The sequence below is a fragment of the Pongo abelii genome, chromosome 1 (assembly GCF_028885655.2).
Source record: "Pongo abelii isolate AG06213 chromosome 1, NHGRI_mPonAbe1-v2.0_pri, whole genome shotgun sequence".
NCBI classification, from domain to species: Eukaryota; Metazoa; Chordata; class Mammalia; order Primates; family Hominidae; genus Pongo; species Pongo abelii.
The window spans coordinates 92918034-92943854 of NC_071985.2; the positions used below are offsets into that span (position 1 = coordinate 92918034).

A 25821-nucleotide genomic window follows, 5' to 3' on the forward strand; every position below is an offset into this window, starting at 1 on the left:
GCCTATTATCTAGGAAGAGCATGATGGGGCTATAATTTACTCCTCAGCTTGCCTTCTACTCAGATCAAAACTTGTGGCTTCCCCCGGGCCTGATGAGTCAGGATATTTTCATATATATCAGACAAGGTGAGAGTTGTCTTGTGACTGAGATGTTTCATCAGGTCTACAGACAGCCTGCTGGAGGTGTTCCAGTAGAGGCGTCAGCGGTCAGAGGAGGCCTTTTCTGTGTTGAATGAGAAATTCGTCATCTCTGGGGAGATTCAGGGACATCCTTAGATTATGTGCATTTCAATAGGCCTGCAATCTCACCTCATCTCTGGTAGCAGAGAGAATAGGTTGTGATTTCCTTGAAAGACAGAGCCTAGAGAGTTCTGAAAATAGAGTAGCTTCAGCCTTGAGAAGTGATTCACCCCAGGATGTCACAGCAGTACTTAATTCTATTAAATTTTGATTTTTGTGGTCTGGATTCTCTCACACTGGTCCACATTGCTGTTTGGTGTTTTCAGAAAGATTCCTCTACTTCCCCCTTTCACTTCATTATCTCAATCAGCTTTATGCAGAGAAGAAGCTTACTGCGCTCACTGCTGGTGCTGGTGTAGACAAGTGCTGCTTTGGCAATCTGGGCTGACCTGGCTTGTCTCCTCAGAACTCCTTCTCCAACCCTGGAGCAGGCTTCCATGCTGCTGTGGGCGTCCTTGCTGGCCTTTGGTAAGTGATGGAGAGGAGACCTTTGCTTGCTGCAAAGCTGAGCCTCACCATGAGCAAAAGCCCTCTTTTCTGCTGCTGCAATCATGGATTTTTACTCCCATTTTAGAATAGCAGAAAATGAACAAAAAGAAAGATAACAATTTACTGGTGGAAGGGGAAAATGATAATAATTGATTTCCAAAGATGTATTTCTCATCTACTTTCGCTATGAATTGCCTATGGAAAATCATTTTACCCCCAAATGGACTTATTTTGTTTATGTAAAAAGAAACCTATATGGCTAGGTTCAGTCCCTAAGTCACAGAGCATGAGGACCAGAGGAAAAGATGGACTGAGTTCTTTGTGAAGGATCAAGTCTTGATTGTGAACTCAGGTAGAAAGGATCACCTGCTGAGAATAGTTATTTCCTTCTCTGTATTCTAAGATCAAACCTGTTCTGATGTTTGCAAAGAGCATGAGAAGAGAAGAGATAAGATGGTTTCCCTTTGATTTTTTTCTTCCTGCTTTTGTACCACTTGTCAGGGTTTGTCCAAATGAGGCACGGATTTCCTAGTTGCTCAAGCTAGGGAATTAAAGAACAGTCAGTCTGTTGTACATTAAATATTTATTAAGCGTATTTGTCTAGTTCCCACCTGATCCCCAGACCCCAACTAAGGGAAGACCTATTAGTGTGATTGGCACATGATGGGAACTAAGGAGTGAATGGATGGGTATACTTGACATACCACAGAGGATACGGAGACCTGAAGGACACAGATTCTGCCCTCAAGAGGTGACATTCTCAATAGAACTCAATGTACACATGCAGCAACATCTGACTAGACAATATGAGAAAAATATTACACAAATAGTTACAGGATAATGTGTGAGGATGTCAGTTAATTTGTGCTGAGCCTTGGCTACATCCCACTTTTCTAAGGGCACCCCGTGTATAAATTTATCCAATTCTCTAACATTTGATCAGGTGGAACTTTTATAACTCCCATTTACAAATGAGGAAATGAAGGCACAAAGATGTTGATCTTGTCCCTAAGGTTTATGCAGCTAGTACAGTGGCAGAGTCAGGATTCAAACCCATAATCTAACTTTGGAAACTAGGCTTTTAACTACTACCCCCTACTGTCTGTCTCATTTTGAGTTCCAAATTAGCTATGATAATAAGTGTTCTGAGTCAAGAGAAGAGGAATCAGCAGCAGCCCCATACTAAAAAATTAATGACAGCAGCCATTAATTGAAACCTTACTGATCTAACTAATTACAGTATTACTATGAGGTCACTTTCATGAGCCTCATTTTTCAAATGAGAAAACTGAGACTTGAAAGTTCATGTGGTTTGCCCTGGGTCATACAGCTAAAATTCAAACCAGACTGTCTGAGTCCACAGCCTGAGCGTCTGGCCACTGTTTCCCTGCTTCCCTGGGATGGATGGAACGGAACGTGTTTCTCTTCCTCTTGGTTGGAAGTAGCATATGAGTGTGTGGGCTCTCAGGGTGAATAGTTTGGGACTCCTCGCCTACACTGATGGCTGGCTCTTTACTCTCTTTCAGCTCCAGTCTGTGGACAATCTGGTAAGTCCTTATTTTCTTTGCTCCTTTATGTCTCTAGATATCCTAATAACTATATTTTATCTCAAATACTTACAAGAGTCCCTGTTGTCCATTTCATCCCTTTCCTGAGGGCTGCAGGGATGTAGAGACATCAGCTCGTGTGGTGACCCTGACCCTAAGAATCAGGTTATTTGGGGGTCACTCTCTTAAACCAAAACTGCCATTGTGCTGGCTAAACATGGCACGGCCTGGGATATGTGTCACAGCGTCCACAGGAGGAGGAGCTGCCACCCCACCTGATGTGGGATTCTAGCCAAGCCTGATGGAATGCATAGCATCCCGAGAGGGAAAGGGTAGAAATAAGCCAATACTTCAGAGGGGGAGGCTGGGGTTCCAGCAGCTTTTCCACTAACCTTGTGTAACACATTTATCCCCAACTTCTGCATCCCATGGAGACACACTTCTCTGCTAATAGCTCAAATTATGATGACTCTGAGTCTCCATCTTTCCTACTGGTCAGCAAAAAGTCCCATCCTCTATAGGGAGCTGCCTTACAGGTGTTTTGGCCATTCCTATAGAGCACCCTAGGAGCTGCTGGAGCCAGCAAGGGCCTTGGCCCCCTTGAGGTGCACTGTCTCTTGCAGCTCCTAACTCTGCTGTTCTTCCCCTCCTCGGTGCCATGGACACAGACTATTTCCCACACACCCTTCCTGAGACAACATTATAACTTGGTAGACTTTGCTAATGGTTCTAGAATGGGGAAATGAAATACAAAAAGTGTCTTGAATTAACTACAGCTAGGGATGTGGTTAACCTCAGAGCCCATCAACTCAGTCTCAAACACACGAAGGCCATGAAAAGTTAGGTCCCTTCCTGGCCATAGGGCCACCTGCCCATAGCAGGGGCAGCTTCCTCAGAGCAAAGAAGAGTCTAGTTGCATACATCAAAGGAAATCAACTCTCCTTCCCTCCAGTAGAAGACCTATTGCCTAAGTCCCAATGGTCCCGCATCCAGGTGCTTCCCAGGAATATAGCTGGTAGGGTTTTCTATTCTCTTCAGCAGAAACACAGCCCCATTCCCACTGACAACATAGAGTATTCTGTCCAAACCTTTAAAGACAGAATTTTCTTTTTAAAAAGTGTCTGCAGAGGCTGAGCACAGTGGCTAATGCCTGTAATCTCAGCACTTTGGGAGGCTAAGGTAGGTGGATCACTTGACGTCAGGAGCTCAAGACCAGCCTCGACAACATGGTGAAACCTCATCTCTACTGAAAATACAAAAAATTAGCCAGTTGTGGTGGCACATGCCTATAATCCCAGTTACTCAGGAGGCTGAGGCAGGAGAATCACTTGAACCCAGGAAGAGGAGGTTGCAATGAGCTGAGATCAGGACACTGCAGTCCGGCCTGGGCAAGAGTAAGACTCTATCAGAAAAATAAAATAAAATAAATTCTGCAGAGACACACAGATGTTTCACCTTACCAAACACAACATTTAGCTTCTTCATGTAAAACATGCAGTTGGGTTATTTTACAGTTTTCGTTTTTTCCCCCAAACAGAGAAAGGGCATTTTCTTCACATTTAGATGTAACTAAAAGATCTACTTGGGAAGTTCTTCTGGACAAAGGCAAGAATGTTTAAAGTTTTAAGCTTTAAAAAAGCATTTGCCTGAAAATCCTTAAATGTAGACAGTCCTCATCTGAGTAAAAAAGGTTCCAAGGAGAAAATAATTTATTCTATTAAAAATTGCATAGTAAATAGCAATCCCCAAAATTGAGATTTTATTTTTGAAAGTTAATACAAATGAAAACAATTTGTTTTATTTTCTATTTCACAGAAGTTACATTACCATAGGCAATTTGTAGAGCAAAGCATGAATCTAATACTGACTTTTCAAAATGTGGTAGCTGCCACAGCTCCAGGCATCATGACTTTGTTCAAGGCAGAAAGTGCGGAGAAGTAGGGAGACAGGTGGAGAAGGGAAGTGAAGCTGTCAAAGAGCACCCAGTGTGCATTTCTTCTTTCAAATAAAGGAAGAACATTTTCCCAGAATCCCTATTCACTAGTCCATCCCTAGCATTATTTCTCTGACATCCCTTTATTCAGACCTGGATCATGTAGGTGGGAAAGTTAATACTTCACATTTTCAAACACATTAGTGGGCAGAAGGTTAGAGAGAAGAGCATTGGGACTGACTTTTGAGAGCCAAACAAGTGTTTTCCCTATTATAGATTTCTCCTTCATAATCATTAATAGGTCTTGCTCTGCCATACTCTTTAGTGATTTTATGAGTCATCACAGCAGTGGTTCTACATAACTTTTACCAAGTTTATAAATTACAGCATCTTCAACATGATCTAAAATAGCAATCAATTTTCATTTGTACACCCATTGAAAGATTAGCCTACCAAAGCACTTGTCTTGGAGAAGACTAGATAGTAGTATTATATTAGTAAGAACGTTTGAGTGAATGTTTCTAATAGTGAATAATTTGTGTTGTAGTTAGTTTTGTTGTTAGCCGGCACAAAGTCAGAACTACAAAACTCAGAAAATAAACATTCAGATTAAAAAGAGCCTTGGAAACAGTTTCTTCTTAGAAGATATATAATTAAAAACAAAATCTCCTCCTAGCTCAGAAATCCTCTCCACAACGGTAGTAGAGAAAGTAGAGAAAGTAGGTATTATTGAATAAGCAATAAGCCGGAATATGATGAGCATCACAGACAATCCACTAAGAAGCTGCAAAGCCAGAAAGGAATTCCACCCCCTCATAACAGCCAATTAGATACAGCCCATGCATACATGTTTTCAAGATAAACAATAACTAGGCCTCAAGTAAGAGGACCTGACAGCACCTTTTCTTCTACTAGTTCATCTTAACTTTATCCTGGTAACTGGGGAGACAACCTGTCTTAAGTAACTGAAGGGAAACAAACTTCTGTCTTTACAACAGCAGGTAGTTTAGCACATTGGAGAAAGCTGAGCCCACCAAAGTTAGTCCTTACTCTCCCACAGGAACTGAGAGAGACAGAGGAACTATCTCTCTAGATGTTTGTATTCAAAAAGGTGGTTCCCAGGACTTCTCTGGGTTGTGAGCCAGGCAATAGTCTTTTTATTATTATTATTATACTATAAGTTCTAGGATACATGTGCACAACGTGCAGGTTTGTTACCTATGCATACATGTGCCATGTTGGTTTGCTGCACCCATCAACTTGTCATTTACATTAGGTATTTCTCCTAATGCTATCCGTCCCCCAGCCCTCCAACCCCTGACAGGTCCCAGTGTGTGATGCTCCCTGCCCTGTGTCCCTGTGTTCTCATTGTTCAATTCCCACCTATGAGTGAGAACATGCGGTGTTTGGTTTTCTGTCTTTGTGATAGGTTGCCGAGAATGATGGTTTCCAGCTTCATCCATTTTCCTGCAAAGGACATGAACTCATCCTTTTTTATGGCTGCATAGTATTCCATGGTGTATATGTGCCACATTTTCTTAATCCAGTCTATCATTGATGGACATTTTGGTTGGTTCTAAGTCTTTGCTATTGTGAACAGTGCCACAATAAACCTACGTGTACATGTGTCTTTATAGTAGCATGATTTATAATCCTTTGGGTATATACCCAGTAATGGGATGGCTGGGTCAAATGGTATTTCTAGTTCTAGATCCTTGAGGAATTGTCATACTGTCTTCCACAATGGCTGAACTAATTTACACTCCCACCAACAGTGTGAAAGCCTTTCCATTTCTCCACATCCTCACCAGCATCTGTTGTTTCCTGACTTTTTAATGATCGCCATTGTAACTGGCATGAGATGGTATCTCACTGTGGTTTTGATTTGCATTTCTCTGATGACCAGTGATGGTGAGCATTTTTTCATGTGTCTGTTGGCTACATAAATGTCTTCTTTTGAGATGTGTCTGTTCATAGCCTTTGCCCACTTTTTGATGGGTTTTTTTTTCTTGTAAATTTAAGTTCTTTGTAGATTCTGGATATTAGCCCTTTGTCAGATGGGTAGCTTGCAAAAATTTTCTCCCATTCTGTAGGCTGCCTGTTCACTCTGATGATAGTTTCTTTTGCTGTGCAGAAACTCTTTAGTTTAATTAGATCCCATTTGTCTATTTTGGCTTTCGTTGACATTGCTTTTGGTGTTTTAGTTATGAAGTCTTTGCCCATGCTTATGTCCTGAATGGTATTGCCTAGGTTTTCTTCTAGAGTTTTTATGGTTTTTAGGTCTTCCATTTAAGTCTTTTATCCATCTTGAGTTAATTTTTGTATAAGGTGTAAGGAAGGGATCAAGTTTCATCTTTCTACATATGGCTAGCCAGTTTTCCCAGCACCATTTATTAAATAGGGAATCCTTTCTCCATTTCATGTTTTTGTCAGATTTGTTGAAGATCAGATGGTTGTAGATGTGTGGTGTTATGTCTGAGACCTCTGTTCCATTCCATTGGTCTATATGTCTATTTTGGTACCAGTACCATGCTGTTTTGGTTATTTAACCAATATAAACATTTACATGCATTTGAAAAGGACAGAGAAAGAAATTCTGAAAGAGGAAGAGAAGTCACTTACTTTTGGAAGGGAGAATTAAGCCTCTTATTTTTAATTTGTATTATCCTTGAATTCTTCAGTTTCTATCCACCAATGCTTCAAAGATTTTAGGGCCTACTTTCATGTAGGGTTAGTATTTTGATGTCACAAGAGAGTGCCTTTGAGGTCTGGGAAGTTAGGAGCACCTACCTCCCCGCACTCTTATTGTCTGCAGCTATCTGGATATATTTCTTATGACAGACAGAGCCTGCTTACCTCTCCCATACATATTTCTTGTCAGTAAAAATATAACTTAAACCCCTTTCCATAACTGTCTAATTGACCTCCCAATTTCTATATTCACTCCATCTACAACCCCTATCCCACCACATGCTCATGCTACATGTATGGGAGGGAAAAAATTTCCCTCTATCTATGTTAGGTTTGAAGAAAAGCATGGCACATGTGTACATATGTAACTAACCTGCACATTGTGCACATGTACCCTAAAACTTAAAGTATAATAATAATAAAATAAAAAATAATAATAATAAAAGAGAAAATCAAAATATTTCACCCCAAAATATGGCCACCTGGTATAACTAGTATTTTGAATTAAAGGCCTTTAAAGATCAACAGAAGAAACTTTTCCCTATCCACCTAAAGACCAAACCGACCCACCAGTAAGAACAGTTGTTCTTCCCTTCTCTCTACTGTAGAAAAGAAGACTGAAGGGTGTAACCACACCTGAACAGACCCTACCACAAGAAAATATCTGTCCTTCAGGCTCATTCATCTTCCAAATAGAAACATTTATCCATTAATTCACCATAGTCATTATTTATTGCCCTTCAAAAGAGTTACCTACATTCCCCCTCTCCCCACTCCCCTCTAAAAATGGCTGTGTAAGTATCTGGGCCTGATTGGTATATTTGGGGAATCACTCTGTAATTCTTCCTTGTACATGTTAATAAATTTGTAGGCCATTTCTCCTATGAATCTGCTTTTCAACAGTTGATTTTTCAGCAAACCTTAAGAGGGCAGGAAAAAGTTTTCTCTTGATCCCTACAGGTTAATTTTCTGGGGCCCATAAATTAACTTGATAAAAGATAGGTTAGACCAGGCACGGTGGCTCACGCCTGCAATTCCAGCACTTTGGGAGGCTGAAGCAGGTGGATCACGAGGTCAGGAGATGGAGACCATCCTGGCTAAGAAGATGAAACCCTGTCTCTACTAAAAATACAAAAAATTAGCTGGGTATGGTGGCACTCGCCTGTAGTCCCAGCTGTTCAGGAGGCTGAGGCAGGAGAATCGCTTGAATCTGGGAGGCAGAGGTTGCAGTGAGCCAAGATCGTGCCACTGTACTCCAGCCCGGGTGACAGAGTGAGACTCTGTCTTAAAAAAAAAAAAAAAAAAAAAAAGACAGACTAACAAGTGAAAAAAAGTTTTAATTATGTACATACATAGGGGAATTTACAAAGAAAAAAATGGCTCAAGGAGGCAGCCAGATGATTGAGATTTACACAGGTTGAATATCCCTGATCCAAATATCTGAAATCCAAAATCTGAAAGTTTTTAAGCACTGACATGATGATCAAAAGAAATGCTCATTGGAGCATTTCATATTTCAGATTTTTGGTTTATGCATATGTTCCAAACTCTGAAAAAAAACTCAAACTCTAAAACCCTTCTGTTCCAAAGTGTTTTGAATAAAGTGTACTCAACCTGTATACCATCTTGGATTAAACAAAGGGAAAGGAGTTTTGGGCTTCTGGGTTGGGGAGGCAAGCTCTGGTGGGTGGACTAGGAAAAACATGGTAAACAAGGGTTTTTATGCATATTTAAGTCAATGCCTTCTTTATTGATGAAAGTTGTTAAGAGTCTTCCTCTTCCTGGTATGGGAGAAGGACACACATTTACAAAAGGAAAATTCCTTTATAAGGGAAAACTTCTTTTTTTACTTATAAAGGAAAACTTGTGCCTTGCTTTTAGAACTTTTCCTATTTATGGTGATTCTCAATGGCCTTTAGCTCAAAATAATCCATATGCCAAAGAGACAAACCTGGAGATGGCATTTTCTGGTACCCTTCACACACAAGAACTCATCTTAGAGAGGTCTCTGTAACACCAAGATCCCAGGTGAGAGTCCAGGAGAAATGCAATTTCCAACTATCTACCTGAGGACCTGGTTCACTGAAACAAGTAAGAGGGTTTGTGAGCCTCCCATCATCTATCACTGCTGAGTGGATCCTGCCAGGGCTGCCCTCCCTCTGAAAGGCCGATCTGCCGCTATAGACCACTGAGCAGCCACTGCACCCTGGAGGAGGTGAGCACAGCTCACCTGCAACCTGGGGAGATAGAAGTCATCCGGGGGCATCTTAGGGATCTCCCAAGCCATATCCTCCACTGTAACCCACAAAAGCCACTGCAGCTGGGACTGCAGGCACCTCCACCTCAGACCTATTACTCTTTCCTCCTCAGCAGCTGCACACAAACCTGTGATTTCCGTCCATCCTCCATGGACCACATTCTTCAAAGGAGAGAGAGTGACTCTGACTTGCAATGGATTTCAATTCTATGCAACAGAGAAAACAACATGGTATCGTCGGCACTACTGGGGAGAAAAGTTGACCCTGACCCCAGGAAACACCCTTGAGGTTCGGGAATCTGGACTGTACAGATGCCAGGCCCGGGGCTCCCCACGAAGTAACCCTGTGCGCTTGCTCTTTTCTTCAGGTGAGAAAGAAGGTGAATTAGTTGAAACTTTATAAATGGTATCAGTTTATCTTAGCTCCCTGGAGGTGCCACGAACTGGGGTCTTTCATTCCTCTCTAACCCTCGATCCCAGCTCCTTTAGTTTCACATTTTCCCTCCAATGTCTACAAATGTTTTTCAAACTACTATTGAAACTTGAGTTTAAATGGTTAATATTAATCGACATCCCCACACACTTACACAGTCAAGAAAATGAGTTAGTTTTAGGGAGTACAAAAATGAAGCTGTCTCAGATCCTGCCCTGCAGGGCTTTATAGCCTCATAAGGGAGAAATTACACAAACGTAAATGTGCTGAGGACAAAAGTGCCATCGAAGGAGCTCAGAGGTGGGAAATCTCCAACCTGATGCTTTTTATCCCCATCCGTTGTTATGTGTCCCTTCCTCATTCCTAGTTTTCCCTCTGATTGGCATCAAGCTCCCACAGCTCCTCCTGTCCAGTTTTACCTGATGGATAATGATTCTGGTCACTTCCAAGGGCACAGTCTACAGGAGTAGGCATTCAACACAGTCATCTAAGAAAGAAGAGATATAGCTAACCTCACATTAGAATCATTAGAATCTGAACAGCATGGAATTTCCATAGAGGACCACATCCACTGTCCCTTGAACCTAGACTGTGTCTCTGACAAGAATCCTGCTACAAATCATACTCCAATGTCCAGGAAGAGATCCTCATGTAGTTCTCCAAGTGCCACTTCTTTCATAGCTCCTGCTCTGAGACTCAGTGAGCAGGTTGGTGTTAAGTTCTGCTGTATTCTATCATGTCAGAGATTTTGATCACACCTTCTCTCAGCTTTTATTCTCTGTATTAGACTCCTTATCTTTGGAATCTGACTTTGAATGATAAAATAGTTGAGTCTGGGATTTATTTAAGAATTGTACCTGAAGCATGTTACACTGATTTAGGAGGAGTTTTGTGAGCTTGGATCAGGAGACTACATCCTGTGGAAGAAAGAAGAAAACAATAAAGCCTTTGTAATTCAAGAAAAGAAGGAGGTAGCAGGAATGCTTTGAATGACCATCTCCTCTCTGTGTCTTTTCCAGACTCCTTAATCCTGCAGGCCCCATATTCTGTGTTTGAAGGTGACGCATTGGTTCTGAGATGCCACAGAAGGAGGAAAGAGAAATGGACTGCTGTGAAATATACTTGGAATGGAAACATCCTTTCCATTTCTAATAAAAGCTGGGATCTTCTTATCCCACAAGCAAATTCAAGTAACAATGGCAATTATCGATGCATTGGATATGGAGACAAGAATGATGTATTTAGATCAAATATCAAAATAATTAAAATTCAAGGTGAATCTTTCAGTTCATATAGATTTGCTTAGTAATGACAGGGATAGGAAACTGAGCATGTAAGGAAAGAATTTATGGGTTACTATTGAAACTCTGGATGGATGAGAGGCACAAATCCTTTAAGAGGCAGAGAAAGTGGGGTGATTGGACCTGAATAATCCTGTGGAAGAAAACTGTGATAGAGGGCTTGATAAGTTTGTCTTGCTGTGTGTCTGAAGTTTCCTGGGACTGAGCATCCAAACCTGTCTCTCACAGAGTCCTAAATACTCTCGTGCTCAGAATTTGACTTACCTCTTCTCTCTAGAACTGTTTCCACATCCAGAGCTGAAAGCTACAGACTCTCAGCCTACAGAGGGGAATTCTGTAAACCTGAGCTGTGAAACACAGCTTCCTCTAGAGCGGTTGGACACCCCACTTCACTTCAACTTCTTCAGAGATGACAGGGTCATCCTGTCAGACTGGAGCACGTCCCCGGAACTCCAGCTCCCAACCGTCTGGAGAGAAAACTCAGGATCCTATTGGTGTGATGCTGAAACAGTGATGGGTAACATCCACAAGCACAGTCTCTCACTACAGATCCACGTGCAGCGTGAGTGTTGGAGAGCCAGGCATCTTCCCTGCCTGTCTCTGCCTCTCGGGCTCTGTAGGCATGGGGACTATGTAGCAGAGACAGTTTTTATCATCCTGACAGAGGCACCAGGCTTAGGCCAGGAAGTGAAGTACTATAATAAAAGAAATACATGACTTCTTTTCTACCTCCATTTTCCTAAAAACTCAGTCTTCCTTTGAAATTCTATCACTTCAGAATCACAGCTGACTCATGGAGTTAGGTTTGAGAGCTATGGGAAACAAAACAAAACAAGAAAATAAGGTGCCCTGCTAGGGAGTTGGCAGATTCTAGAATGGCTAAATCTTAAGGATAACTATTTAGAAGACAAGCATCCACCTTTTCCTGGTCAGTAGCAATGAACAATGTGAGTGCCTATGATGTGTACAGCAGAAAAGAAGGAGAGATAGATAGATAGATAGGCCCAATAAATATCACTTAGGTACAAAATTACGACTTTTGAAAACAGATGTGGTCCAGCCTAGTGCCGTGATGGCCGCTATTGCTATTACCTGTCCCTCAAAACAACCCAGACCTCCAGCTAGGATGTCAGACAAACCCAAATGCTTCTTTAAGGTTAGTCCTGTTTTCTTTCCTGGGGCCTTATATATCAGGATGGAAAGCTTATCACATTTAGTGATATTCTCAGTGCTAAATTTGTGGTCTGTTGGCCACAATGCTAGTGCCTGCTAAAGAGTATATCTTGAAGTCACATAAAAAGTAACCCTGCCCAACACCCCAGCTACCTAGCCCTGCCCTCCTTCACACTTGACCCCCACCTGTGGTCTCATTTTCACATAGGGATCCCTGTGTCTGGGGTGCTCCTGGAGACCCAGCCCTCAGGGGGCCAGGCGGTTGAAGGGGAGATGCTGGTCCTTGTCTGCTCTGTGGCTGAAGGCACAGGGGACACCACGTTCTCCTGGCACCGAGAGGACACGCAGGAGAGTCTGGGGAGGAAAACTCAGCGTTCCCTGAGAGCAGAGCTGGAGCTCCCTGCCATCAGACAGAGCCATGCAGGAGGATACTACTGTACAGCAGACAACAGCTACGGCCCCGTCCAGAGTGCGCTGCTGAATGTCACTGTGAGAGGTGAGTTTTAATCTCTATTGACCTTATTTATTCTCAGCAAACTTCCTCAAATTAAGGGTGGGGATAGCTAACATTACCCTGTGACTCTTGCTGTTTCTGTTTCCATTTTGCCATGCTCCACTGTGATAAACAATTTCTTCCATTAGAATATTAATAACTCACTCAGGTCAGAGTAAGGTCCTGTAGTGAGGTAATGCTGGCTGGGAGCCATTTTGCTTTTTGGAGGTGATTTTTTTTGTCTGTGTTTGGATCCATTGTGTATTCATCTCCAAGAAGAGCCTTACCTCATTAGCAGTGTTTCTGGGTGGGGCACAGCTCTGTCACCCTACCGTGTCATCCTACAGTATCAACTACACCTCTCCTTTCAATAAATCATTCACACATACCACACACGTCAGACCTGCAGCCTCAAGTCCACAGAACCAAAAGCACAAGGCATTCCTTTACTTCATTACTATAATAGAATCCTGAGGGATTCTCGGCAGCCAAATTGTATGTGGGTCAGGAAACTCACAAGAAGCATGGAGAGCAGATACAGAGCCCACTTTTGTCCATTGAGGAGAGAAGGCTTACTTTGGGATATCCCAGGTTTAGCTCATATACATGTCTTCCTCCATCGCTGAGAAGCCACACTGGACCAAGCTATTTTCTCACTCAGCTACCTTGGCACTATGGAAGTGGTCTTTACTGGGCTTCAATTCCTCCTCAATCTCAAGTTTAGTTGTATTCCTGGCTCTCTGAAAAAGAAAGAAAGAAGGAAAGAGAAAGAAAGAAAGAAAGAAAGAACGAAAGAAAGAAAGAAAGAAAAAGAAAGAGGGAAAAGAAGGAAAGAAAGGAAAGAGGAGAGGAAAGGAAAGGAAATAAAAAGGAAAGGAAAGGAAAGGAAAGGAAGGAAAGGAAAGGAAAGAAAGAAAGAAGCTAGCTTTTATTAAGTTACTGGAAAGCTAGATTTCCCTGCTTTTCTATACAATAAAACTCCTCAATTCACTCTCCTTACCTCTCTGATTTTTTCTTAAACCCATCACCACCAGACTTGCCTTACTCCACCAAAATTACTAATGATCTCCATATTTCCAAGGCCAGTGGAAAACTGTTCCCATTTGATTTGACCTACCTCCAGCTTTTGATACAATTGATCCCTCCCTCCTTCTTGAAACATTTTCCTGCTCAATTTCTAGGACATAACCTGTTAGTATTCTATCTATTCAGCAGATACTTTTTAAAGTTTTCTTTCCAGATCCTTATAATATTTCCAACTTCTAAATTTTGGGGACTGCTCCCCCAAAACAGCTGCACTGTTTATACAAAGTCAGCTCTGACGGTCAAAGCCATAAACCTGAACAGTTTAGTCAGAGGCTCCAGCAAGGGGTTCCTATGCTATTGGTCCAGATGCGGCTCAACTTTCCCTTCAACTCCCTCGAGGCAAGTCTTATGATCAAGCAGGGCCCACCAGGTTAAGAGACTGAGGTGCTTCCCCAGAACTAAGTACCACAGCAGTCTGCATCTCAGTCTGGGAACATTACTGGGTGTAATTCCCAGCAGAGAAGGACTGAGACTGAGCTAATGTCATTTCAATGACTTTTTTTTTTTAAAACGGGGTCTCTCTCTGTTGTCCAGAGTGGAGTTCAGTGGCATGATCTTGGCTCACTGCAGCCTTGACCTTCTGGGTTCAAGCGATCCTCCCACCTCAGCCTCTCAAATAGCTGGGACTACAGGCATGTGCCACCATGGCCAGCTATTTTTTTTTAATTTATTTTTAATAGAGAAAGGTTCTCACTACGTTGCCCAGTCTGGTCTTGAATTCCAGGGCTCAATGGCATTTCAAGAATCAGATTAGGGGAGAGGAAGAAGGGATTAGCAAAATTGCAAGCTGCCAAGGGCTCCCTCGAAAGACTCCTGAATGCCCTGAAATCCAGAGTAACACTGATGGTGGAGGGTGTTTCTTCTGCAGGAAGGCTCTTATTCTGAAAAGTTTACCTCAGGAAGTTCAAAGATTATAATCTCTGGGGAGATAACAGTGAATCTGTTGGTAAGTATAAATTATTCCTCTTCCTTTTGGGGGTTAAGGTCATTAGAATGGATCAGCTTCTCCTGATCCAGGTAGTGAACTGGCCACTTCACATGTATCATTTCATTTTATTCTCATGACAGCCCTGGAAAGCAGGTGTCAACATCTGTTAAGGAAACAGATGATCTCAAAGATTAAACAGACGTCAAGGATCCAGTGATGTTTGATGGAATAGGGATTCCCTCCTAAATATTTTTTAATCATGGACTTTATGCAAAATCTCTGTGCTTAGAAATAGGAGAATATGTAGCAAAGAGAGAAACTCCGCAGCAGCCTCATGCACTGGGCTAAGGTGGGCTGTCTCAGGCAGCTTGTACTGCCATAACCAAATACCAGGGACTAGGGGGCTTAAACAACAGAAATCTATTTCCTCATAGTTCTGGAGGCTGGAAGTCTGGGATTAGTGCACTAATATAATTTGGATTCTTGTGAGGGCTCTCTTTCTGGCTTACAGAAGGCTACCTGCTTGCTGTGTCCTCACATGGCAGAGAGAGAGAGCAGGGCAACCTTTCTGGTGTTTCTTTTTAGAAGGGCACTAATCCTAGCTTTGGGGCCCCATCCTCATGATTTCATCTAAATCTAATTACCTCTCAAAGGCCCTATCTCCAAATACCATCTCATTGGGGTTAGAGCTTCAGCGTATGAATCTGGGGGAGAAGGGCACAAATCAATCCATAGTATGGACTGAGGTTGTCTGGGGTAGGGCTGTGTGGGAGCAGGCTTAACCTATGGACGTGTCCTCTAAGCTAATCAGAGAGCAGCCTGAATTTCCTGAGAGTCTAGGGCATGGTGTCAGGACCACAAAATATGAACTAGTATTTCCTTAGACGTAACACTTAAGTGGCAGGCACTGTTCAAAGCACTTTACATGTATTAACTCATTTACAACAGTAAATAGGAAACTGAGGCAAAGGGAGATTAAATAATTTTCCCTGCCCACACAGTGAGTAAGTTGAGGAGCTGGGATTCTAATCCAACAACATGGATTTAGCATCTGTGCCTTTCTAACTGAGACAAATTTCAATTACTTTCCCCAAAGTAGCCATTTCTTTTAGGAAATACGGTTACCAGGAAGGTAGAGTAACTTGCTTTCTGCCCTTTGAGTCTAGAATCCTAGGCCTGGGCATGGCTGATTCTGATTTTGCACAGGCGGATGCCCCAGCAGGCAATGGGGAAAGATTCAATACAGGATGTAGTGGCCAAGCCTCTCTGTCCTTAGATTTCTGTCCTGCTCTCCGCCCTACTCTTTCAGCTGTTGTGGCTGGGAAGCTGGGCTGGCTGTCCACTGAATACTGTCTATTGGTGGAACCACTCATAGGTCAAAGGGCAGGTTTGTTGGTATTGTTGAGGAGGGAAGGATAATATCAGAAATGTCACCAGCCACTCCTGGCCAATGGCTCCTCTGTGCCCAAAATCATAGATGAAAATAAACGGAAATCATGGTCAGTGTTGCTGTTGTTCTACTACCTGCATGTTCTCTGTCAATTCTGTGGTCCCTGTGTCTGAGGTCTGAATTTGGTTTACCTGGGGACCAAGAATATGTATGGGAAAGTACCACGCCCCACTCTCCACTCTCTGTCCCTCTCTCATGCTTTTTGCTCTTTAGCTCATCACTACAGGGCATGGTATAAATTTATTTATTTGTTTATTGCTTGTCTCCCCTCCCTGGGTTAGAAACTCAAGAGCAGGGACTTTAATGTCTTGTTCACTCTTGTATCTTCAAGGGTTAGGTCAATGCCCGGCACAGGGCAGCCTCAGTAAATATTTGTTGTATAAATGAGTAAACTGAATGAAACCTCCTTTTCTGTGGATGAAAGGATAGGAGAACGGACCCCATGGAAATATCAAAAGCCCCTAACAATTTATTGATTATGTCTCCTTTTCCATCCGTTTTTTTCTCTCCTGCCCTTCAGAGCACACAGGCACAGGCTTCTATGAGGAAGGAGGCTGATGCCATTCCATCATGGTGTCCCAATGCGGAGCAATCTCAGAGTTACTGTTGGTTCAATTGGTGCCCTAATCAGTGGTGCAGTTTTCATTCTCTCTCAGGCAGTTTGCTGTTCCTAAGTTAGGTGCTGCCAAGCCGCGATCCCACAGTATCTCTCCAGGTGTCTGGGGGCAATTTGCAGGAAAGCCAGAATACAACATTAGGATTTCCCCTAAATTGTTAGTTTCTAAAATGATTCACTGAAGGTAGAGGGAGCTGCTGTTTCCTCTTCCATTCGGGCCCTGGCCCACCCATTGTGAGCTTTTCTGGCCAAAACCTGGCCCAAGATGTCTTTATGAGTCCTAGTTCTTTAGATTCTTCTCTCTTCCAGGGCTCATTACCCAACCAAGCTGAGGAACAGGCAATCCCAAACCCTGAACCTCTCCACTGAGATTCACACAGGTCCTTTCCCCTTAGAGACCCCAGGCAACAGAGATGGCCTTGTCGCCGCGGGAGCCACTGGGGGGCTGCTCAGTGCTCTTCTCCTGGCTGTGGCCCTGCTGTTTCACTGCTGGCGCCGGAGGAAGTCAGGTTTGTGCTCTTTTCTTTGCCACAGTTCCTGCCCTGTCCCTTCCCCTGAACTCAGCATGCAGACAGCCTCAGTGGCCACCAGGCCACCACTCCCAAGTCTCCACTCCCAGTGTTCACACACACTCATGTCCGTCCCTTCCTTAAGGGGCAGTTTTGCAAACGGAAGCCATGAATGAGAGCTGCTCATATCTAGTCTGATTGGCTAAGTCTCAGGCTCAGTGAAGGGGAGGAAGAGTGAAATGTTTAATGTAAAGTTCCAAAAACTTTATCTGAACAGTTTACTTAGGCAGTTTCTTTGGTTCATACAAACTGGCCAGTTAGATACTTCAGCCTATCCTAAATCCACCATAAATAAAGATTCAAAATGAACTAAAGGGCTCTGCAGAAATGACTGAGAATAAGAGCTGGCTAATTTTATCCTTCTGTCCCCTCAGGGGCTTTTCTGGGTCTGAGCTTGAGCCTGCCATCTTGTGCTCCAGCAGCCCCTCTCTCCTCAGGTCAGCCTCCCCTGCCTCTTGGAGATGGTCTGTCCCAGGCACTGTTTGCTGCGTGTTTCCAAAGACTTCTTGCCTCAGCCCACCTCAGGCTGGCTTTAGATGCCAAGAAACCTGGTGTAGAAGACAGGAGCAGAAACTTTCTCAGCTCTAGAATAATTACCCACATCCTTCAACTCTGTCTCTTAATTCAATTCAACTTTCCAGATTCCTGACAGCACCTTCTGTGTGTCCTGCATTGAGCTGGAGGTAGGGAGCTTTGGACGTCTGACCAATTCTCCTTAGTGAGGCTGAGTCAGAGCCAAATGCTCCTCTGGGCATGGCCACAGATGTTCCTCGAAGTTCACCCATAGCTCACTACTCTCCAAGTGACACTTTGGTTATATGTAATATTTCCTGAGGTATTTCAACACAGACTTGAGTCTTAATAAATTCTCAAACAATTGCATGTTTAACTCAGGAGTGTGCAGTCCTGGCCTCAACAAGTTGTATGCTTTGTACAATCTTTTTTTCATCTCATTTTCATGAAAACCCAGGACTGGGCAGGTGTTTGAATTGACTGTCTTGATTACCTTTCTTAGATCGCTCCTGCTATGGGAAGTCATTGAGAAAGGGCTCCCTCTGCTGACAAAAATGCGTCTTTGCTTTATTTTGCAGGAGTTGGTTTCTTGGGAGACGAAACCAGGTGAGACCTGTTTCTGCCAGTTCCTTTTTAGTTTCCCAAGTACACAATATGCAAAACTGTGGGGTTACAAAATTAGGTCAAGTTATACCTCTTTGGCCCTGTGGCTAGATACTTCCATTTTCACACTCCATGAATTGGTCAAAAATGAAGCTTCCTAGAGCTGTGCTTGTCAGCTAATAGTTTCCAATACACGCAAAATAATAGATTTCTTATTTGACCTTAACCTACTCATCTAAATGGATAATACCAAAGGTTATAAAGTACAGAATATTTCTTGTACTATAATTAAGTTAGACAATGTGTTACTATAACTATGCATACAATAACTAGAGTCTAGATTTTCTACAAATGTTCTAGGTTTTCCACAGAACTCTATGTTTCTAATAATCTTCTTTTTGCACCATACACGCATATATACTCATTAAACGTTATGTCCTTAACTTCCATTTGGAAAATACTGTCATCTTCCTCCTTCTGTGTCAGTGTCTCAGTCTTAGGTAAGGAATAGGAGTGTGGATTATGTCTAATTCCTTCTTGGATTGTACAGACATTACAATGTAAAGACATTTTATGTATGTATGTATGTATGTATGTATGTATGTATGTATTTATTTATTTTCACCCAGGCTGGAGTGCAGTGGCACGATCTTAGCTCATGGCAACCTCCGCCTCCCAGGTTCAAGAGAGTCTTGTGCCTCAGCTTCCCAAGTAGCTGGGATTACAGGCATAAGCCACCAAGTCTAGCTAATTTTTGTATTTTTGGTAGAGACCAGGTTTCACCATGTTGGCTGGGCTGGTCTCAAACTCCTGGCTTCAAGTGATCTGCCCACCTCAGCCTCCCAAAGTGCTGGGATTACAGGTGTGAGCCACTGCACCAGGCCAACAGTAAAGTAAAGACATTTCATCACTACTTCCTGATGATGAAGAAGCCATTATGTATATATTTGAGACAGGATCTGGCTCTGTCACCCAGGTTGGAGTGCAATGGCATCATCTCAGTTTACTGCAGTCTCGACCTGCCAGGCTTAAGCAATCCTCCCACCTCCGCCTCCCAAGTATCTAGGACTACAGGTGCATGTCACCATGCCTGGCCAACTTTATTTTATTCTGCGTAGAGACAAGGTCTCACTATGTTGCCCAGGCTGGAAAGCCAGTATTTTTTAACCAACCAAGAGTAATCATTCTAACTATGAGACGATGACTGTTACTATGATGTCAGAGACTCCCTAACCTTGTTTCCAGGCAGCCTGTCCATACCACAGCCCAAGGGTTTCTCTAAAAAGAACAATCTCACTCTATATAGACCTATTGAAACTCTGATTAAACCATTCAAGCTTTCCAGTTCCCTACTGGCTGCTGACTTTCTCCAAATTCTCTTTCTCCTCTGCCACTCTTCCTGGGTATCTCACTCTCCCGCATGTTACAATGTTCCAGGGATTATTATGTGTTTCTGTGTCTCACAGGCTCCCTCCCGCTCCAGACCCAGGAGAGTCCTCCCATTCCATCTGCCCTGCCCAGGTGGAGCTTCAGTCGTTGTATGTCGATGGTGAGGATTCCCCTCTAGGAAGCTGTTCCTGGCCTCAGCCATGGAAAGATAATGCGCTTTCAGCCCTGGGAAATGCCCCTGGACTCCCTAAAGTGTCCCAAATCCAGATATTCCCAGATAATTGTTCCATTATGTATCCGAGAAGAATGGAGATGATGCTTAGGAAGAGGCATCTGTAGCACTTTAATACTAACAGAAACAGCATTGAAAATGTCTTTTCTTTCCAGTACACCCCAAAAAGGGAGATTTGGTATACTCTGAGATCCAGACTATTCGGCTGGGAGAAGAAGGGGAAGGTACGTCTTTGGGAAGAGATTCTGACTGCAAACTATATTCATTCATTCAACAAATATTTACTGAGCACCTCCTATGTGCTAGGTATTATTGTAAGTATGGGAAGTCAATCAGTAAACAAGGCAGACAAAAATCCCTGCAGTGGAGAGCTTAGATTCTAAGGAGGGAAGATAGGCACTGAAATATACACAGTATACTTTTGCTGATGATCAGGATGAAAATTAAGCATCCTTCTGATAGATATTGTGATCATTATAGTGTATGTACTAAGGTCTCCCTTAGGTCTGAATGAATAAATGTTTGTAAAATGTCTACTATGTGGTAAGCATTGTGCTGAGAATATATATACATATACATGTATATATGTGTATATATGTATACATGTATATGTATATATGTATATATGTATATGTGTATATATGTATATGTATATATGTGTATATATGTATATGTACGTATACATATACATAAATATGTATGGCATTTTTAATTAAGTGCTAGAAAATGTGATTTTTGCAGTATTGTATTCCTCTAATTACTGTCAGATTTTAAATTTTATATTGGAGCAAGGTAAGTTATTTGGAATGAGTTGGATCCTTTTGAGGCTTGCTTTTAAGCTTTGTTAGGGTAAGTCTCGAGCAACCTTTAGAGTAGGGTTAATCTAGCCTGATAGTAAAGCAGTGCATTTCTGGGGATTCTATATCAGATAATCCATTAATTACAAGATCTGCATCAGCTTCTGGTATTATTCTGCCTGTTCTTTTCTGGTAGTTCTTACCCTGGCCTAAGATACTTTCATCTTACAAATATGCCTATCAGTATTCAGCCAAAGACTTGAGGAGAACTCTCTGCAGACTTCTGGAGCTTTTGATCTGTTTTCGTCCTGTCTCTCTGGTACTGTCCTGCAAATTCTAGCTGCTTCAGTAAAACAGAACTGTTGGTCTCTGTCACTTCAAGTCAGCAAGGCTTCAAGCCAGAAGGCAGGCTCTTTCTGAACTCCCAAGTCCATGCACAGCTTAGTGGTAAACTGGTGCAATATCTGAAAACCACTGTTTTGTCCTTTTTTCTCATTGTTTAAAATGGGGAGATAAATCCAGTCCCTGTTGGTCCGTTTTGGTCGCAATAAGCTGAATTGTTTCTTGAAGTTCTACTTCACTTCTTTAATCCTATTCAGACCCCATTTTAAGACCCACTAATGAACTGAGATCTGTTGTTAGAAAAATACCTCTCTAGGTAACTGCAACCTATGGTCCACTTTGGCTTTCTGAGGTGGGAGCTCTATATCCCAGTATCAGGGAAATCACTTCAAAATCACTTCAGAAGTTCAAGAGGAATTTCTGAGATCTCCTTCACCAGGCTGGGGGCTATAACCTGCTACTCTCACCTCAGAAAGCTAAAGCAGAGACACATTGGACATAAACTGATCCATCTTTCTAAAGACATCGCTTCGACAAATCTTCTTATTTTTTTCCTCCCCACACTTCCTTGCTTTGGTTGATTAACCTGGGTTCTTAGAGTCAAGGAAACAAGCAATTCTCTCTATTTCTTGTATAAATCTACCCATGGCACCTCACTTGGGAAGTTAAAATCTAGGAATTTCAGTTGTAACCTGATGCTGAAGGTGTTCTATGAAAATGAAGTATTATACATAAGACTCAGAGAAGGACTTTCTCAAGGTCACAAAGCCAGTAAAGGACAAAGCTAAGACCAAGTCTTCTGTCTTGCTATATTTTCTGCATGCACAACCTATTACTATATTTGACCAACATACATCACCTGATCACTTGTTTTGTCTTTCACTTTGTTCCCTGAGCCACCTCCATTAATCAGGATCCCCTTTGAATGGCAGCATTAGAATGGCCACTACCTTTCTTGGGTTGATTGAGTACATCTTATCTTATAAAGCTATCTTGATCATTTTGCTGTTCTTTAAGGTTTACATGAAGCTCCTGAAATCATATGCAAAGTTTTGTGCATATGACCACTATTCTGAGGAGAGTACATAGCTTCCATCATATTATTAAAAATATCTGTAACCCCTAAAGGTTTGGGATAAGAATGTGGTAACAATACTGTAAGAAACAGAGAGAAACCTCAAGTGTCCCAGAGTGTATCTCTTTTTCAGGCTCTCTCTCTCCATAAAATTGCTCTGCTGCTCTGATAATTCTACCTTTTACTCTGAGACTCTTAATTTCTAATATGCATGGTCCACCAAATCATATCTGCTAAACTTACCTCTCACTCTGGCTCCAACTCTAGGAAATCATGGCAATAAAAATCAAGAACTAGAACTTGTTAATGTAGGAGAGAGTTTTTCTCACAGGGCATACATATGGAGCACTCTAATGGGAACTTGCCAAACAATTGGGGGTGGTGAGATGACAGTATTGTAAGTTAAGAGAAGCAAGAACTAAAACTAAGAAAAAAATAATCTCTCAATATCTGGTAGAGGAAGGGTGTGAGGTTTCTTAGTGTGGTATTGATGAAGGACTTTACAGATCAATGGATCTGGAAAAGAACTTGCAGAGGGCTGGGTTAAGAAATGGTAGAACAGAAAGTCAAATGTATTGCAGGACATGTTAGGGGATGAGGTGGAGAAAACATGACAATCAATGGACAGGGCCCAGTGTCTCCTAGACTCTAGGGCATCAGCGAACAGACTGAGTTCTAAGTGCATCCTTATGCCCATAGTCCAGTGATTCTCTTTCTCTCCACAGCTAATACCTCCAGGACACTTCTAGAGGATAAGGTGAGTTTCATTGCCCCACAGTTTTATCTCCACCATTACCTGCAGCCTCACACTCCCTCTCGGTTTCCACTTCTTTCTTCCATTTCAGGATGTCTCAGTTGTCTACTCTGAGGTAAAGACACAACACCCAGATCACTCAGCTGGAAAGATCAGCTCTAAGGATGAAGAAAGTTATGATAATGAAAAGTGACGAGAATGAAAAGTTACGAGAATGTCCTACTCATGTGACTTGTCCCTTATCCAGAGTCCCAGGCCCAGTGCAGTCCTTGCGGCCCCTGGAATGATCAACTCATTCCAGCTTTCTAATTCTTCTCATGCATATGCATTCACTCCCAGGAATACTCATTCATCTACTCTGATGTTGGGATGGAATGGCCTCTGAAATACTTCACTAAAATGACCAGGATCCACAGTTACGAGAAGACCCTGTAGTATTTGCTGTGGGCCTGACCTAATATATTCCCTAGGGTCTGCTTTAGAGAAGGGGGATAAAGAGAGAGAAGGACTGTTTTTGAAAAACAGAAGCACAAATTTTGGTGAATTGGGATTTGCACAGAGATGAAAAAGACTGGGTGACCTGGATCTCTGCTTAATACAGCTACAACAGTTATCTCACTGGAGACTCACTTGCATCAGTTTGTTTAACTGTGAGTGGCTGCACAGGTACTGCGCAAACAATGAAAAGCCTCTTCACTTCTGCCCTCACAGCTTACACTGTCAGGATTCAATTGCAGATAAAAGAACCCATTTGAAATGGTTTACAGAGAGAGGAATTTAAAAGAGGACATCAGAAGAGCTGGAGATGCAAGCTCTAGGCTGCGCTTCCAAAAGCAAATGATAATTATGTTAATGTCATTAGGGACAAAGATTTGCAACATTAGAGAAAAGAGACACAAATGTAAAATTAAAAACTTAAGTAACAACTCTCCAAACCTAAATTTGAATTTAAAATATTAGTATAAACTCATAATAAACTCTGCCTTTAAAAAAAGATGAATATTTCCTACGTCTGTGCACTGAAATAATTACCAACCCCTTAGCAATAAGCACTCCTTGCAGAGAGGTTTTATTCTGTAAATACCATTCCCTTCTCAAAGGAAATAAGGTTGCTTTTCTTGTAGGAACTGTGTCTTTGAGTTCCTAATTAGTTTATGTGAGAATAATTCTTGCAATAAATGAACAAGGAATAAAAGAAATAGGAAGCCACAAATTTGTATGGATGTTTCATGATACGCCTACTGGTTAAATAATTGACAAAAACCAGCAGCCAAATATTAGAGGTCTCCTGATGGAAGTGTACAATACTACCTACAAAGTATCCATGCCCCAAATGTTAAAACTGAATCCATTCAAGTCTTTCTAACTGAATACTTGTTTTATAGAAAATGCAGGGAGAAAAGGAATTTGTTTAAATAACATTATGGGATTGCAACCAGCAAAACACAAACTGAGAAAAAGTTCTACAGGGCAAATGACCTGGCTTCTATAACAAATAAATGGCAAAAAAAAAATTGAAATAAAAAGAAGAAAAGAGAGGGAGGAAGAAAGGGAGAGAGAAGAAAAGAAAAATGAAGAAAAGTAATTAGAATATTTTCAACATAAAGAAAAGACAAATATTTAAGGTGACAGATATCCCAATTACACTGATTTGATCTTTAGAAATTGTATGAATGTAAGAATTTCTCACATGTATCACCCCAAAAAAAAGAGAAAAAGAAAAAGAGAAGACATATAAATTAAATGAGACTTGAGACATATCGACCAAAAGGAATGTGTGGGTCTTGTTTGGATCCTGACTCAAATTCAGAAAAAAAAAAACTACCCATGAAATACTAAGAAAAATTTGTACACTAATATTAAGAAATTGTTGTGTGTTTTGGATATAAGTGATAGTTTATTGTAGTGATGTTTTTATAAAAGCAAAAGGATATTCACTTTTAGAGCTTATGCTGAAGTATTAGATTAAAGCTTATTAACGTAGATTCAGTGTACATGAAATTAGTAGATGAAATGATGTGATTTGGTTTGAAATAACCCAATGAGATGAGGGTGGGTAGGAAGTGGGTAGGTATAGATGTAGCAGGATCAGTCATATGTGCACCATTTCTGGAGCTGAGTGATGGGTACGTTATGGGAAGAAGAGGAGGCTTATACTATTCTTTACTTTTGCATGTTTTAATTTTCCATAATAAAGAGTTAAAACATCTACACCCAGAAGACCACCTCATTATACCACCCCATTATTCTACTCTCATCTGAGGTGCCGCTCACTTCCGTTACAGTGGTGGCTTCGTGTCTCCCTTCTTTTTCCCTTTCGTCCTCACAGCCCATTCTCAGCACTGCGGTCACTGTGCTCAAAACCCTGCAGTGCCTCCCCATCTCTCTTACAGTGAAAGCCAGATGTCCTAAGTGCCCACAAGGCTCCACCTGATCGCTACCATTGCCTCCAGTCTCCTGCCATTCTTCCCCTTAGCACTTCACTGAGGAAGCGCTGCCTTCTGTACTGCTTCTTGCACACACCAGGTAAATGCCTGCTTGAGGCCTTTGCATGGGCTGCTCTCTACTTAGAATGCTCTTCCTCCCTGATACCCACCAAAGCTTTGAGGTCTACCCTGGTGACTCAAGGCTTTGAGTCACATGTAAATTTGGAAACTACTTCCCCCCATCTTCAGCACCTCCAGTCTCCATTACCCTGATTTGCATTGTTTCCATAGCACTTATCACTTTCAAACATACTTTGAAACAAACGTTGCCAATTTACTACGCTTACTGCATATCATCTCTCTAAAAACTAGATTTCTTAAGGGCAACAAACTTTGTTCTCTTTGTTCATTGATATACCCCAAGTACCTAGAACTCTGCCTGATACATAGTAGGTGTTTAATCGATATTTTTGAATGAATGAAT

At 41.9% G+C, this 25821-nt stretch overlaps 1 protein-coding gene across 1 annotated transcript; it reads left to right on the forward strand.

The window, feature by feature from the left end:
- Positions 1 to 536: 536 nt before the first annotated feature.
- FCRL4 (Fc receptor like 4) lies at positions 537 to 24894 on the forward strand. Its single transcript, XM_009242697.3, has 12 exons — positions 537 to 708; positions 2256 to 2276; positions 9271 to 9525; positions 10610 to 10864; positions 11169 to 11453; positions 12273 to 12560; positions 17033 to 17146; positions 18298 to 18325; positions 19789 to 19871; positions 20099 to 20167; positions 22883 to 22914; positions 23003 to 24894. The coding sequence occupies exons 1-12, from the start codon at positions 678 to 680 to the stop codon at positions 23102 to 23104; spliced, it is 1563 nt and encodes a 520-aa protein (XP_009240972.3). The 5' UTR covers positions 537 to 677; the 3' UTR covers positions 23105 to 24894.
- Positions 24895 to 25821: the final 927 nt, after the last annotated feature.

What these genes read in the sequence shown, in the direction of transcription:
- FCRL4 (XM_009242697.3), top strand. Translation starts at nt 678, where the DNA reads ATGCTGCTGTGGGCGTCCTTGCTGGCCTTTG. An exon ending in TTCTTGGGAGACGAAACCAG is followed by an intron (nt 18,326 to 19,788) that starts GTGAGACCTGTT and finishes TGTGTCTCACAG; the next exon opens with GCTCCCTCCCGCTCCAGACC. An exon ending in TCAGTCGTTGTATGTCGATG is followed by an intron (nt 19,872 to 20,098) that starts GTGAGGATTCCC and finishes TTTTCTTTCCAG; the next exon opens with TACACCCCAAAAAGGGAGAT.